Raw genomic sequence first — 16872 nt, forward strand, 5'->3', positions numbered from 1 at the left:
TGTCACAACTGATTGGCTCAAACGCATTAAGTAGGAAAAAATTCCACAAATGTACTTTTAAAAAGGCACACCTGTTAACTACCTCATGAATCTGGTTGAGAGAATACCAAGAATGTGCAAAGCTGTCATGAAGGCAAAGGGTGGCTACTTTGAAGAATCTCAAATATAAAATATATTTTGATTTATTTAACACTTTTTTGGTTACTACATGATTCCATATGTGTTATTTCATAGTTTTGATGTCTTCACTATTATTCTACAATGAAGAAAATGGAAAAATAAAGAAAAACCCTTGAATGAGTAGGTGTGAACAAACGTTTGACTGGTACCGTATATGTATGAGGAGAGCTAGAGACCAATCAGAGACAGATTGTCTTTGTCTCTATTGGTTAAACTCCCACCCTCACTATAGGAAAACCTTTCATCACCCTCAGCTTTTAAACACTCTGTCAAACCCAGTTGAATGGAGCTACAGAACCATTGCATTCAGATTCAAACTACAAACAGATCATTTTAAAGGAGTGCTTGCAATCCTCGTTTGTTCTTTTGATTTTTGAAATTGAAATAAGAGCATGTTTGTGATTATTTACATGTTTTATGGGCTTTCGGTTGGAATCTACACTTACAGTAGATATTACCTTTTGATCAACCCACAATAGTGTTCAATGCTCTAAAACACAGGAGGCTGGTGGCACCCTTAATTGGGGTGGACGGGCTCGTGGTAATGGCTGAAGTGGAATAGGTGGAGTGGTATCAAATACATCAACCACATGGTTTCCATGTGTTTGATGCCATTCCATTTGCTCCGTTCCAGACATTATTATAATTCATCCTCCCCTTAGCAGCCTCTACTGCTCTAAACCCAACCTGCTTCTCAAGGCCACTTCATACTCACAATACCGGCGGTTTTTAACCTGGGCTGGGTTCCGATTCTCTACCCTTCTCCAGAAGTGTGCACTCGTTCACCCCCCATTCATTTAAAAGCATTGGTGCAAGCACGGCTGGAGAGTTTCCACCAACATATTCCTTACACCAGTCCAGTCCTTTTAAATCCATGAGGGGGAGTGAAAGGGTGCACACTTCGGGAGAAGGGTAGAGAATTGGAATGTAGCACCAGTGTCTCACAAGTAGATTATATACTGCACAAAATCATTATCATCCTCGTCTCACTGTTCACTTTGTAGGGTAATGCTCTAAATTACATACACACAATTGAAATGTTATACTGGAAGTCTGTTTTCTGAGTTTAGGCCTCAGGATATTTGAGTTTTGATGTCTGAACCAAACCCCTTCAAATTCCTAACTCACAGCCCAATAAGCTTCCCCAATGAGGTTATCTAACATATAACCAACTCTATAGACCCAGTGTATTTGGTTCTGAGACTGGGCAACTCACAAGTGTATCACAGCATATGAGGGAAAAGAGAAGAGACACTCCCAAGTAGTAACAAAAATGAAAAAAGTCTATAAATACAGTATAGTCATTTAACAACTTTCAAAGAAGTGGATCAGCAGCACGGTAGAGCACCCCCCCCTCCCAAATAAAACCTCAACCACAGATCCCCTTCAATATTAAGGCACCAGATATCCTGTTGATGGTTTGTTTAAGTGTTTGTTTGTAATGTTTGTTGTGTTTTGGAGTCTGGAGAGCAGTCTGCTATCACGGGGTGAGCTCATTCTAGTGTGGGGCTCTGACTTTGGGGGTTAGGAGGCACCTTCCCCCAGGGGAATTTTTCAGGTGTACTCAGACTTGCGAATATAGTTGGAGGGGATGTAGCCTCGCCTGCCCCCCGCCTCACCGAGCCACCACTCGCTGTTGCCGTTCATGTCCTGGAACTCCAGGATGCGGACACGCTGATTGGCCGAGATGCTCAGCTCGTTAGCACAGCGGGCAGTGAATGAGTAGATGGCATAGTAAATCTAGAATGAAAAAATGATTAGATTGTCTTCTGTTAACAATGTCTGAACAAAGGAATAATGTAAAATTATTATACTGCATTCAAGATGGTTTCAGACAATTTTTTGAGGAATACTTGAAAACCTATTCCAACATAATAAATACACAACATAACCATTTATCAAATGACTGATTTTTCTACATTCCTCTAATAACAGACTTTATTTCGCAGTCCTATTGTAGGCCAGTCATACCTGATGCCCATCAAGCTCTGACTCTAGCTCAGGTTTGGGCTCCACCTCTGGGTCAGTGAAATCATCTCTTGAGTATGGGGACCTCCTCTGACCACCAAAGTCTCCATTCCGTTGGTACGAGCCGAGGGCCGCCTCAGTTGGGCCAGATCTCTGAGATAGACCCAAACGGTTGTTTCTGTGAGAAGAACAAGATTCTGTCTCCGAAGAGTCAGACAGCTCCTTGTGATTGGTTGTTGTTGTTTTACTTGAGTCGAACGAGTCCCTGTGATTAGAGGACTGTCGGTAGGTGGGGTCTGTAATGTCTCTGTGATTGGGGGAGTTTCGGAGCGCTGGGTCCAACAGGTCCCGGTGATTGGAGGGATTTCTGGAGGAGTCTGCAGGATTGCGGTTTGGCGAGGGAGTGTCTCTGTGGTGGGTTCTGCGGGAGAGGGTGGGGTCCTGGTTTAGGTCAAGGTTGGGGCGGGGTGAGGAGTGGCTTGTGTGAGGAGCAGTGGAGAAGCTGACAGCTGATGTTTCCTGGTTGAAGGTCAGCGTGCTGTTACTGTTCTGGCGGGAGAACACAGGGGATGAGCCACCATAGCCTGACTCATTGGAGGACTGGCTCTCAATGGAGACATCCGATTGGCTCCTGCGTTGGTTGTAGGGTTTCAGGAAGGAGCTGTACACAAAGCCCTTGGAGACTGCAGAGAGAAAAAAATCTGAATTAATCACTGATCAGCATTAATTTTCACACTATACGACACTAATCAATGAGTTCTACTACCACCAACCAACTTCAGTGTAAACAAAAATAACAAGTTACAAGTGATTTTACAGTCTGCAGTCAAGGGATCGAAACAAGCACATACAATCAAATAAGTACGCAAAACTATCTATTGTTACCACATGATTTTGTAGAGTACCTACAGCCCCATTATTTCCCAACCAATATTGTCCCCCTCAATAGCTCTGCTTCTTGTGTTGCACCCCACACCTACCCCCGTTATCGATGAGCCAGCGGTTGTTGCTGCCCATGGGGTCCTGTTGTTTGATGACGCCCACCATGTCTCCCACTAATATGGACACGTCCAACTCCTGGGCCGCGTTAAAGTTCCTCTCCGCCTGGAAGAGTTTCTCTGGGCCATACCGGGCCAACAGTCCCGCTCTCTGCTCATCTGTCTGCAGGATGTAGTTAGGCTAAGATATCAAGAGAGAGAACAGACATTCAACACCATTAGTACATCATTATATATCATTATTATGCCAAGTGAAACACAAGTGAAACACCAACTGAAACACTCACCGGTCCCTGCAACTGCTTCTTGGAGGTCTGTTTCTCCAGGGTCTTCTTGTCAAGAGGCTTGCGTGTGGAGGTGGAGGGTGGCAGGCTCTCTTGGCAGAAGCTGAAGCGCTGTAGAAGCTGGAGGACTCTACCATACTCCTCTTGGAACAATGATATCAGGTTCCCCTCATTGCCCCCAATGCATGATAACTGGAGCAAGAGAGAATCAAGAGAGAGAAAAAAGCAATAGACACTAGTTACTAAAGCCAGCAGTAACCCTTGTGTGCCAGTAAGACATTAACTAGAGATGAATGTGGTCTCATGCAGATGCCATTCACTCAGCTGGTAGCTAGATCAATTATGCCAATAACGCATAGATACTGTAATAGTATAATACCTTTAGCACTCTGCACTCAAAAATTGAATTCTGAATATCAAGAATACAAAAAATATATATTGTATGTCGCAGTTCTTAATAATTCCTGTATTGTCCATGCCTGTGGTGTCCAACATGTCCTGTCCTGAATTTGATTTAGAATAATCCCCATATGGCATGCAGGATTCAGGTCCCAACATAATGTCACCCTCTAGCGCACACACACACACACACACACACACACACTTACCTGTAGCAAAGGCTGCAGCTGCCCTAGCGTTAGCTTGGTAAAATCTCTCTGGGCCTGTGCAAAGGCTCTCACACAGCCAGTAAACAGGTCTTCAGCGGCACGATGAAACTTGGGCAGCTCGTCCAACAGCTGGGCATTGAGCGCCTCATAGTTGTTGCGTGCCGCCTGCAGCTCGTCCTGGACCCGGCGGTCTTTGAGGCGCTCAGCACGCTCCTTGCAGTTGTCATAGTCCAGCAGCTTGTCAAAGCGCTTCTGAATGAGCTTGTGGGGCCCGGCAAACATGAGCAGAAGCTGGGTGAGAGGGAAAATGACCAAGGCTTCCGCTCGCTCCTTCTGCTTACACACACACACACACACACACACACACACACACACACACACACACACACACACACACACACACACACACACACACACACACACACACACACACACACACACACACACACACACACACACACACACACACACACACACACACACACACACACACACACACGGGAAAGGGAAGAACCTTTTAGCTTGTTTTCTATATTGGGACATGCTTCATAACGGTCTTATGATTAGAACAAAATTGGATGTCAACACTCACAAAGTGGGGGAACTGCTTGTCGCTAATGGAACGGTGGGCTCTCTGGAATTGTTCAGGGTCCAGCTGGCTCCGGTCTGTGTAGATGTCACAGAAACTGATAGCAGCCAGCACCTTCACTGAGGCCGATTCCTATTGGACAACACACATGCCAGTCAACACATGGGCCAGCCGATGACATGATAGAAGAAGAGTGATTGATCTGGGTCGTGTTCATTAGGCACCAATTGGAAGAAAATGGACTGAGGCAAAAAGGGACTTTTTAAAAATAGTTTTCAGTTGTATGGCCGAAGGAAGAAAACCCTGGTCAAAAGTCCATTTTGGAACAAGTTTACAGTGCAGTAGAAACAGTCTAGGTGGGTATCACTGATAGTGATTGAACATTAGCAATAGTGCATACCATTCATTATATGTGCTTTTTGACATGCACATATTTTTATTTTATTCACTTAACCTTTAGTTAATTAGGCACGTCAGTTAAGAACAAATTCTTATTTACAATGACGGCCTACCCAGGCCAAACCCGGACAATGCTGGGTCAATTGTGCACCGCCCTATGGGACTCCCAATCACAGCCGGATGTGATACAGCCTGGATTCGAACCAGGGACCTTAGTGACGCCTCTTGCACTAAGATGCAGTGCCTTAGACCGCTGTGCAACTCAGGTGTACTACAACTTGTGCTACGACAACAGCCGTTGCTATGATGCAGTGATTTAGACCACTGCGCCACTCGGGAGCCCAGTCTTCTGCTTGCATTCATTCTGAATGCTTGTATTTGAATGACCAACTCACTTGTATGTGAATGAATGCATTTGAAGTGTGATTCTACATACTATAGTGTGACTGTATGTAGTAGGATATTACTATTTACCCGAATATGCTGCAGGTACAGAGAGATGTCCCTGATGAAGGACTTGATGAGTCTCTCCTGGAGTCGGAACCTCTTCTCTGCCTCATCAAACGCCTCATCTTTGATCTGAAGAAAAGGGGGTGGAGAATCATCAGCAACTACAGATTTCATCACCAGTCCAAATTCAAATAGGAGTGCAAAGGGAAGACTGCCGCTAGTTTAGAGATGTTTAAAGATGTATGTGACAGACATAGTGAGACTTACGGCCACTTCTATTTTACACTCAATCAATGTAGTCATGGACAAATGTACTGTGACCATGGAGGTCACTTTTGGTCAACCTTTAGCCATACCTGGGGGGAGATCCCGGTGAGATGTTTGAGGTGGCTGCTCACGCGGTTGGACTTCTTAATGATGGAGTGCATGCTCAGCTTGGAGATCTTGTCAATGAGGGTGTCCTCGTCCCCTTTCCTGTACTTGAGCACTGTGGAGAGAAGGGGACACGGGTTAAAAACTGTTGCTAAATACACTAGTAAACTAAAGCAAGGGTCTCCAACTTCAGTTTTGGAAGGGGACCAGCGTGTACAGGCTTTTGCTCATACCCAGGTCCTTCCTCCTCTTGTATTCATTGATGTTGACATTGATCTCTTTAATGGACAGCAGTGCCTGGGCCAGTAGGGGCCTGTCGTGGTGAGACTCAGGCGTGGCACTCAGCAGCTCCATTAGTAGCAGTGGGTACCGCATCACCCTCTGCACCGGCTTGATCAGGAATGAGCCCAGGTTGATGTAGTTGGTCTTCCCCCTGAGAGGGGGGATAATAGGAAGGAGATTGAGAGAAAGGTGGTGAGGATTGGGGATGGAGAAAGACAGAGAAAGAGTTTGAAGGTAAAGGAGGAGTGAGGAGAAATGGGAAAGGACAGGATTGAAATTCAAAACAGAGAGAGAATTAGAATGTGAGCAAGAGATGCTTTGGAACACCCACTAGTCACTTCGGGAAGGGACACAACCACAAACCAAGCTGGCTACACCCACCAGTCACTTCGGGAAGGGACACAACCACAAACCAAGCTGGCTACACCCACTAGTCACTTCGGGAAGGGACACAACCACAAACCAAGCTGGCTACACCCACCAGTCACTTTGGGAAGGGACACAACCACAAACCAAGCTGGCTACACCCACTAGTCACTTCGGGAAGGGACACAACCACAAACCAAGCTGGCTACACTTACCAGTCACCTCGGGAAGGGACACAACCACAAACCAAGCTGGCTACAACCACCAGTCACTTTGGGAAGGGACACAACCACAAACCAAGCTGGCTACACCCACCAGTCACTTCAGGAAGGGACACAACCACAAACCAGGCTGGCTACACCCACCAGTCACTTCGGGAAGGGACACAACCACAAACCAAGCTGGCTACACCCACCAACTCTGACATCACTTGACACGTCCCCCCTCAAGTGATGCCCTATATCAGTGTTCACCAACTGGTCGATTTCCAAGGTATTCCTAGTCAATCACCAAACATTTATGTAAAAAACCCAATGATACCCGGTAGGCCTAGAGAGCAAATCAAGTGCACCTACAATATAGGCCTAACACTGGCCAATCAGATAGCTCAGATTACCGTGTCTGCACAGTTTCCTTTGAACATCTGACTAAAAGGAAGACTCGAATGCACAGCAAAGTCGATACTGTGAGATTTCAAAACATTTAAAATCATGACTAGAGACTCAACGAATACAGCGAAAAGCTGCTGTTTTTATGTTATGTTTAAGTCGCTATTCAGCACTATCAACACTTATAAGCCATAAAATGCACTTTCTCCCTACTTCCACTCACACAGCACTGCATCTGCAATGAATTACATAAGCTTGCATTGTTATTATTTCGAGGCTTGTGTCTTTTTCTATATCGAGGAATATTTCTGTTCATAGGGGTAGCTAACAACATGAATTCGCGCATGAGGCAGAAATAATGCAGTGCGACTAGAGTTTTGCCATCAGCTGGAAGACTGTTTCCCTTTTCTCAAGGTAGCCTCACCACTGCTCCCTCCCTCTCCTCAGTCTGACCCTCAGATGCAGGCCATCGATCCAGGAAAAAAGGAAATCATTATGCTCACTCAGCTGTGCCTCACAAGTAATACAAAAACATTTATATTACCAGTGTGATCATATACCAAACTTTACAAAAACATATAATTTCAAAATGGTCTGAAAAGAACAACATCGGCAGGGCAATTCAAGCTTAGCCAATATGCAGTGATGACGTATTGGGCCTATAGATAAAAAAAATCTGCGTGGTAGATATCGGCTTGCATTGAGACTCCGGAATTGACCTTGACTGAGAAAAGGTTGGTGACCACTGCCCTTCCTCAATGACACTGAACACACGCTCACATTTGTGCCATTGATCCAGTTACAAGTGCATATGTACTGTAGGGCCCTATAAAATTATTTGTATTTTTTTCCCGAAATTCAGTTTTCTCCTTAATGATGTTCCAGGTTTCCATCTTCCCCTCTCAAATTCACTTTTTAATAGAAAAAAACCCTAAAATGTGATGTTCTAAGTCCAGAACAAACCACACCAGCAGAACACTTCTGAGTTCTGGATTACCCCTTAATTCCTAGCAAGATTTTGTTTAGCTCTGTTTTTGTAGAGTTTAGAGTCATTTGATGGTAGAGTTTGCAAAACAAATACCATGATTATTTGGATCAATCCAGTGGGTATCATTCTGCCAGGTAAGAATAGGCTACTTTGTATACTGAAAAAAATAAACGCAACATGCAACAATTTGAAAGATTTTGCTGAGTTAGTTCATATAAGGAAATCAGTCAATTTAAATGAATTATTTAGACCCTAACCAATGAATTTCACATGACTGGGAATACAGATATGCATCTGTTGGTCACAGATACCTTTAAAAAAAAGTTATGGGCGTGGATCAGAAAACCAGTCAGGAACTCAATTTGTGACATGTCTTTGTTTTTTGTTGCTGGATATTGGTGGGAACTGGGACACGCTGTCCTACACGTCGATCCAGAGCATCCCAAACTTGCTCAATGGGTGACATGTCTGGTGATTATGCATGCCATGGAAGCTTCCAGGAATTGTGTACAGATTCTTGTGACATGGGGCCGTGCATCATCATGCTGAAACATGAGGTGATGGCGGCGGATGAATGGCACGACAATGGGCCTCAGGATCTCGTCACGGTAGCTCTGTGCATTCAAATTGCCATTGATAAAATGAATTGTGTTCGTTGTCCATAGCTTGAGCCTGCCCATAACATAACCCCACCGCCACCATGGGGCACTCTGTTCACAGCGTTGACATCAGCAAACCGTACACCCACATGACCCCATACACATACGTGGTGTGTGGTTGTGAGGCCAGTTAGATGTACAGACAAATCCTCTAAAACGACATTGGAGGCAGCTTATGGTAGAGAAATTAGCATTACATTTTCTGGCAAAAGCTCTGGTGGACATTCCTGCAGTCAGCATGCCAATTGCACACTCCCTCAAAACTTGAAACATCTGTGGCATTCTGTTGTGTGACAAAACTGCACATTTTAGAGTGGCCTTTTATTGTCCCCACCACAAGGTGCACCTATGTAATGATCATGATGTTTAATCAGCTTCTTGATATGCCACACCTGTCAGGTGGAAGGATTATCTTGGCAAAGGAGAAATGCTCACTAACAGGGATGTAAACAAATGTGTGCACAAAATATGAGATCAATGAGCTTTTTGTGCATATGGAAAATTTCAGGGATCGTTTATTTCAGCTCATGAAACACTTTACATGTTGCATTTATATTTTTGTTCAGTGTAGTTAACATTTAATTTTTGGGAAGGTTTTTGGGAAAGCCTTTCCATCTACCAGAAGACTTCTCATTAACATCACCGCTAAATGCTACACAAAGTTGTAGATGCACGCACCGCACATACACAGATAGGGGGAATTCTCAATGCCTCTTCAGAGAGTTGTAGATGCACGCACCGCACATACACAGATAGGGGGATTTCTCAATGCCTCTTCAGAGAGTTGTAGATGCACGCACCGCACATACACAGATAGGGGGAATTCTCAATGCCTCTTCAGAGAGTTGTAGATGCACATACACAGATAGGGGAATTCTCAATGCCTCTTCAGAGAGTTGTAGATGCACGCACCGCACATACACAGACAGGGGGGGATTTCTCAATGCCTCTTCAGAGAGTTGTAGATGCACGCACCACACATACACAGACAGGGGGAATTCTCAATGCCTCTTCAGAGAGTTGTAGATGCACGCACCGCACATACACAGACAGGGGGAATTCTCAATGCCTCTTCAGAGAGTTGTAGGAAATACCAATCACTGATGCATTCTGCAAATTAATACATTTTCAATACATTTAGTTGAATCCCTACTGAGTTCAATACATTTAGTTGAATCCCTACTATGTTCAATACATTTAGTTGAATCCCTACTGAGTTCAATACATTTAGTTGAATCCCTACTAAGTTCAATACATTTAGTTGATTCCCTACTAAGTTCAATACATTTAGTTGATTCCCTACTAAGTTCAATACATTTAGTTGAATCCCTACTAAGTTCAATACATTTAGTTGATTCCCTACTAAGTTCAATACATTTAGTTGAATCCCTACTAAGTTCAATACATTTAGTTGATTCCCTACTAAGTTCAATACATTTAGTTGATTCCCTACTAAGTTCAATACATTTTTGAATATTGTTGAATTCCTTTTTAATGTCTAGATTTCATGATTCCTTCCACGTTCTCCACATCACAGATTTTATAGGGCCCTACATACACTATATGACCAAAAGTATGTCGACACCTGCATGTCGAACATCTCCTTCCAAAATCATGGACATTAATATGGAGTTGTTCCCCCATTTGCTGCTTCAACAGCCTCCACACTTCTGGGAAGGCTTTCCACTAGATGCTGGAAAATTGCTGTGGGGATTTCCTTCCATTCAGCCACAAGAGCATAAGTGAGGTCGGGTACTGATGTTGGGTGAACAGACCTGGCTCACAGTCTGCGTTTCAATTCATCCCAAAGGTGATCGACGGGGTTGAAGTCAGGGCTCTGTGCTAGCCAATCAAGTTCTTCCACACCAATCTCAGCAAACCACTTTGTGCTAAGAGGCATTGTCATGCTGAAACAGGAAAGGGCCTCCCCCAAACTGTTGCCACAAAGTTGGAAGCACAGAATAGCTACAATTTCATTGTATGCTGTAGCATTTAGATTTCCATTCACTGGAACTAAGGTGCCTAGCCAGAACCATGAAAAACAGCCCCACACCGTTATTCCTCATCCACCAAACTTTACAGTTGGCACTATGCATTGGACAGGTAGTGTTCTCCTGGTGTCCGCCAAACCCAGATGATTCGTCCGTCGGACTGCCAGATGGTGAAGCGTAATTCATCACTCCAGAGAACGCACAACCACTGCTCCAGAGGTCAATGGCGGCAAGCTTTACACCACTCCAGCTGACGCTTGGCACTGCGCACAGTGATCTTAGGCTTGTGTGCGTGAGGCTGCTCGGCCATGGACACCCATTTCATGACGATCCAACAAACAGTTGTTGTGCTGACGTTGCTTCCAGAGGCCGTTTGGAACTAGTGATCGGTAGTGGTAGTGTTGCAACCAAGGAGTAGTGGTAGTGTTGCAACCAAGGAGTAGTGGTAGTGTTGCAACCAAGGAGAAGTGGTAGTAGTGGTAGTGTTGCAACCAAGGAGTAGTGGTAGTAGTGGTAGTGTTGCAACCAAGGAGTAGTGGTAGTAGTGGTAGTGTTGCAACCAAGGAGTAGTGGTAGTAGTGGTAGTGTTGCAACCAAGGAGTAGTGGTAGTAGTGGTAGTGTTGCAACCAAGGAGTAGTGGTAGTAGTGGTAGTGTTGCAACCAAGGAGTAGTGGTAGTAGTGGTAGTGTTGCAACCAAGGAGTAGTGGTAGTAGTGGTAGTGTTGCAACCAAGGAGTAGTGGTAGTAGTGGTAGTGTTGCAACCAAGGAGTAGTGGTAGTGTTGCAATCAATTTTTGGGTGCTTCAGCACCCGGCGTTCCCGTTCTATGAGCTTGTGTGGCCTACAATTTCACGGCTAAGCCATCGTTGCTCCTAGACATTTCCACCCCACAATAACAGCCCTTACAGTTAACCGGGCAGCTCTAGCAGGGCTTGTTGGAAAGGTGATATCCTATGAGTGGTGGTATCCTATGAGTTCTTCAGTAAGGCTACTGCCAATGTTTTTCTATGGAAATTGCATGGCTGTGTGCTCGATTTTACACACCGGTCAGAAACGAGTGTGGCTGAAATAGCCAAATTGGCTAATTTGAAGCGGTGTCCACATACTTTTGTATATATAGTGAATGTAAGGAATGTGCTGGCCATTCAATCATTATCATCAAAAGTGCACATATATTTGAATGATGAGACTCATGTGGAAATGGAGGGACTCAACATGTGTCCAGTAACTATATAACATCCACCTTTACTGGCTTAGTTTTAATGTATTCCAAGAGAAAAAGCTACTTAGGCAACCTTACACAGGATTCAATGATTGATATTTAATCTATAGGTAAGATACTATATGTAAAGCTAATTACAGCAAAGCAAATGAAGATCTGTATATTTTGAATGTTAAATTATTAGCTGGGGGCCTCCCGGGTGGCGCAGTGGTCTAGGGCACTGCTAGCTGTGCCACCAGAGAGTCTGGGTTCCAGGCGGCCAGAGAGTCTCAATTGGCCTAGCGTCGTCCGGGTTAGGGAGGGTTTGGCCGGTAGGGATATCCTTGTCTCATCGCGCACTAGTGACTCCTGTGGCGGGCTGGGCGCAGTGCACGCTAACCAGGTCGCCAGGTACAGTGTTTCCTCCGACACATTGGTGCGGCTGGATTCCGGGATGTTTTGGAGGACGCATGGCTTTCAACCTTTGTCTCTCCCGAGCCCGTACGGGAGTTGTAGCGATGAGACAAGATAGTAACTACTAACAATTGGATACCATGAAATTGGGGAGAAAAGGGGGTAAAGAATTTATTTCAAAATAATAAATAAATTATTAGCTTTAAAAGCAATTTTCTGATAAATATCTTAAAGTAGATTATTTCAGTTAATAAAATATTGTCCATACGTAAATGGTGAAGGGATTACTACTGTACTCCACTACGTCTGTTCAGTCACCAACAACAATCTTTGTTGGCCATTAGAAAACTGGACCCACAAAACAGAAGTCAACATTTCACTTTACCAAAGGCAGTCACAACAGTAAACACAGATGCACATACACACAGAGCATAAAACACAGCAGCACATTAAGTGAGCTCCAGACTTGTGCCAAAATAGTATTTGCTTTCTCTCAAATACTTAAGGTGTGCTTGATTTAACTCCCCCGATACAATGGAACTAATGGAATAGTATCATATTTGCAAACCCTGCCCCCCTAGACCCGAGGCAAGCTACAAGTGCCTTCAGAAAGTATTAATACCCCTTAATTTATTCCACATTTTTCTTTGGTACAGCCTGAATTAAAATGTATTACATTTATTTATTTCTCACACACAATACCCAATAATGACAAAGTGAAAAAAAAAATAAAAAAATAAAAAAATGAAATACAGAAATATCTCATTTGTATTCACAACCCTTTGTTATGAATTGAGCTCAGGTGTATCCCCATTTTCTTGGATCATCCTTGAGATGTCACTACAACTTGATTGGAGTCCACTTGTGGCCAATTCAATTGTTTGGACATGATTTAGGAAAAATTAACCTGTCTATATAAGGTCCAACAGTTGACAGTGCATGTCAGAGCAGAAACTATACCATGTAGTCCAAGGAACTGTCCATAGAGCTCTGAGTTAGAATTCTGATGAGGCATATATCTGGGGAAGGGTATAAAACAATCTCTAGAGTGTTGAAAGAGTCCAAGGGCATAGTGGTCTCCATAGGGGCACTTCCAGTTGACACAGGAAGCTGAAAGTGAACAAATAGCCTCCTTGGGGTAGGCTCTTACGGAATCCTGCGTTTTAAGTCTTTACGTTAAGAACCGACTGATTTACACAGGGTTGAATGCGGTGTATTTCACAAACTGCAGGTTGGGTATATCAAAACACCTTTAGGGTAAATTAAACCACTTCATGTTGCTCCAGGAAGCTTAGAATCAACACAGGTAGACCTCATAGTGGCCTGATGGATTGTCATCGAAGACAGGTTCATAAGGCAATATTAACCCACATAGGCTCTAGGTTGAATTTCACTGTTAAGGGTTAATGCCACATGGTCAAGGTTAGGCTTAAAAATATGGAACTACCCAGACTCTGCCTAGCATCCAACCAAACTGAGCAACTGGGCAAGAAGGAACTTGGTCAGGGAGGTAACCAAGAACACAATGACCACTGACAGAACTGCAGAGTTGCTTGGTAGAAATGGGAGAACCTGCCAGAAGGATACAAGATTCTGTGTTCTGTTGAGACAAAAAAATGTACTCTTTGGCAGGAATGCAAAGCGCTATGTCTGGAGAAAACCAGGCACAGCCCATTAACCTGCGAACACAATCCCTATCGTGAAGCATGGTGGTGACAGATAATAATCTGCTTCAGAGTGCAAACGACCTTAGACTGGGGGCGAAGATTTACGTTCCAACTGGACAATAACCCCAAGCATACAACCAAAGCAGAGATGAATGGGAGAAAATCCCCAAATCCAAATGTGCAAAGCTGCTCCAGACATACCCAAGATGACTCAAAGATGTAATCTCCACCAAAGGTGCATCTACAAAGTATTGACTCAGGGGTGTGAATACTTATGTAAATTATACAGTGGGGAGAACAAGTGTAATGTAATTTTCTGGATTTTTGTTTTAGATTCCGTCTCTCACAGTTGAAGTGTACCTATGATAAAAATGACAGACCTCTACATGCTTTGTAAGTAGTAAAACCTGAAAAATCGGCAGTGTATCAAATACTTGTTCTCCCCTCTATATATCTGTATTTAATTTTCTCTAAATTTGAAAACATTTATAAAAACATGTTTTGACTTTCATTATAGGGTATTGTGTGTAGATGGGTGAGGAAAAATCTATATTTATTCCATTTTGATTTCAGGCTGTACCAAGGGGTATGAACACTTTCTGAAGGCACTTTAAATCAAGTGCATCTAAGTAATATAAACATGTTCAGCACACACACACCAGCTCTAAAACTAGTAAAGGAGAAAACACATGTGGACAAAGCTTATTTCAGGGTTAGTGAGCCACAGTCATGCAGTCCGGCAGTTTCTCATGCAGATATCATAGCAACACTCTTTAGGGAGACTTACCAGTCGCGATACACCGCCCTGGGATGGGGAAGAGGGTGGGAGAAGCAGAGGGATGGGGAGAGTGAGAGTGAGACAAGAACACATACAGAAGACATTATAAAGCTTGGCTAAAGAGCATACGACCTGGGTCTTTGACATTATACCTTCCTGCCCTGTAATCAGGTGTTTCCCTAACAGAGAGTCACCGCTATTGTCTAGCAGTTCAGAGTTTATTAGCACTAAGATGTGATAGGAAAGTTGGTATTGTTCATCTCAAAGACCACAGCTACATTCCAGGCTTTGGGAGGATCACACAAACAACCTTAGGAAACACAGCAGTAAACCGTACAGAGGTCATACAACCTGCAGTTTGTCAAATCCACTTAAATCTTGAACAAAATACACTACATTAAATGTCAATGTCAATTTCGATGCTACACTCAATTATGAGAGGATACACTTTTCTAATCTAGCCTTGCATACCCTTGTAACATATACTGTAGTGCCAACTTTGGGTGTAGGGTAAAGTTGCCCCTACATGCTGATCTTGGGTCAGTTTTCCATTTCCTTCACCAATGGTTAAGGTTAGGATTGGGGGAAGGAGAGCTGTTCCTAGATCTGTACCTAGAGGAAACTTCACCCTGGAGTGCTAATTTTAAGAGCTTTAAAGTTCGTAGTTTAACTGCAGAAATCCATGAATCCAAGTTAGAGTTAATAAACTGTCCAATGCTATAGCAACGGCTGTTGTTGTAGCACAAGTTGTAGTACACAGAGTTGCACAGCTGTCTAAGGCACTGCATCTCAGTGCTAGGCGTCACTACAGAACCTGGTTCAATTTCAGGCCGTACCACAATCGGCCATGATTGGGAGCCCCATAGGGCCGCACACAATTGGCCCAGTGCCATTACGGTTTGGCCGGGATAGGCCGTCATTGTAAATAACAACCACAAATCAGTCATCAATCAAAAAGTGGGAGCTCCTTAAAACTTATCCTGCATTCATCCCAGTCATCAGCAACATAGCATTTGGGCATGTGCATGTCTGACATCAATGTGTGCGCAATAACAATAATAATTTCATATGGTCAACCTTTCCAACCAACAAGTGCGCTAACAAATAAAGAATGATTCATTTAAGATTGACTTTGAGCGTCCCTGTGGAAGAATTTCCACGACATTATGACCATTATGACCATTATGACCATTATGACATTATGACATAATGTGTTATGCCACTGGGTGTCAAGTAAAACGTGTTGCCGAATGAATCATCACCTTTGAAGCGCTGTCCATTTAGTTGTGTTTGGCTTAGAATCAGCATCCACAACGACCATGTTTTCTACTCAGTTTCAACCTATTCTTGAACTTCTTTCTTCAAACTGATCATCACAGTAGCTATGTTTCCATCTAATTTGCGATAGATTTTCATGCTAATATATATATTTTTTGCATAAAACAATATGCACATTTTCTCTCCAGAGATGCTTCCATCAAACTTACTTTTTGTGGATAAAAGCCTGTGCGTGATGACTTTTACAATTAAATTCCCATGTACCAAAATAAATATACAAGTTAAATGGGTTTCCATTGCATTTTCAACTTTATTGGTGTTTTTGTCACAAAAACTGTTGCGTTATATAGCAAACGTGCCCACTCTGGTCTTGGCACATGCGCTCTAGCCAACAGCTTGCAAATACAGTGCAGGTAAGCCACCTACACGATGAGATTATCATGGACAAAAGAGCGATATGATTTGTATTTGTCAAAAGGCAGCCAAGCATTGATCATCATGAATAACCAGAATAAGACCCTTGATATTTACTGGAAAGGAGCATCAAGCTCATCACGTTGCACATTCACCAACCTGTGAAGTTCAACACAACTTATTTAATTTGTAGCCTAATAAACTGTATGGTTTACGAGTACGAGGCCATTCGCGACCTGATGGAGGGACAATAGAGCCCTGAGTACGAGGCCATTCGCGACCTGATGGAGAGACAATAGAGCCCTGAGTACGAGGCCATTCGCGACCTGATGGAGGGACAATAGAGCCCTGAGTACGAGGCCATTCGCGACCTGATG

General features: G+C 43.6%; 1 protein-coding gene across 4 annotated transcripts in view; it reads right to left on the minus strand.

Annotated features, from left to right (window-relative positions):
• Positions 1-210: 210 nt before the first annotated feature.
• Positions 211-16872, minus strand: part of LOC112224063 (dynamin binding protein) — a 123979-nt gene continuing 107317 nt past the window's right edge. For 2 of the 4 annotated variants that reach the window (XM_024387352.2, XM_024387351.2), the window contains 10 exons: positions 14813-14830; positions 6082-6281; positions 5833-5963; positions 5501-5605; positions 4631-4759; positions 4039-4371; positions 3434-3622; positions 3129-3327; positions 2152-2831; positions 212-1920 (listed from right to left, as the gene is read on the minus strand). In XM_024387352.2, the coding sequence (XP_024243120.1) occupies positions 1735-1920; positions 2152-2831; positions 3129-3327; positions 3434-3622; positions 4039-4371; positions 4631-4759; positions 5501-5605; positions 5833-5963; positions 6082-6281; positions 14813-14830 (2170 nt within the window). In that variant the 3' untranslated portion in view covers positions 212-1734. Of the gene's footprint in view, positions 1921-2151; positions 2832-3128; positions 3328-3433; positions 3623-4038; positions 4372-4630; positions 4760-5500; positions 5606-5832; positions 5964-6081; positions 6282-14812; positions 14831-16872 lie in introns of all 4 variants that reach the window. The other 2 variants (XM_024387354.2, XM_024387353.2) reach the window with 2 other exon arrangements.

The sequence above is a fragment of the Oncorhynchus tshawytscha genome, linkage group LG25 (genome assembly GCF_018296145.1).
Source record: "Oncorhynchus tshawytscha isolate Ot180627B linkage group LG25, Otsh_v2.0, whole genome shotgun sequence".
In the NCBI taxonomy this organism is placed as follows: Eukaryota; Metazoa; Chordata; class Actinopteri; order Salmoniformes; family Salmonidae; genus Oncorhynchus; species Oncorhynchus tshawytscha.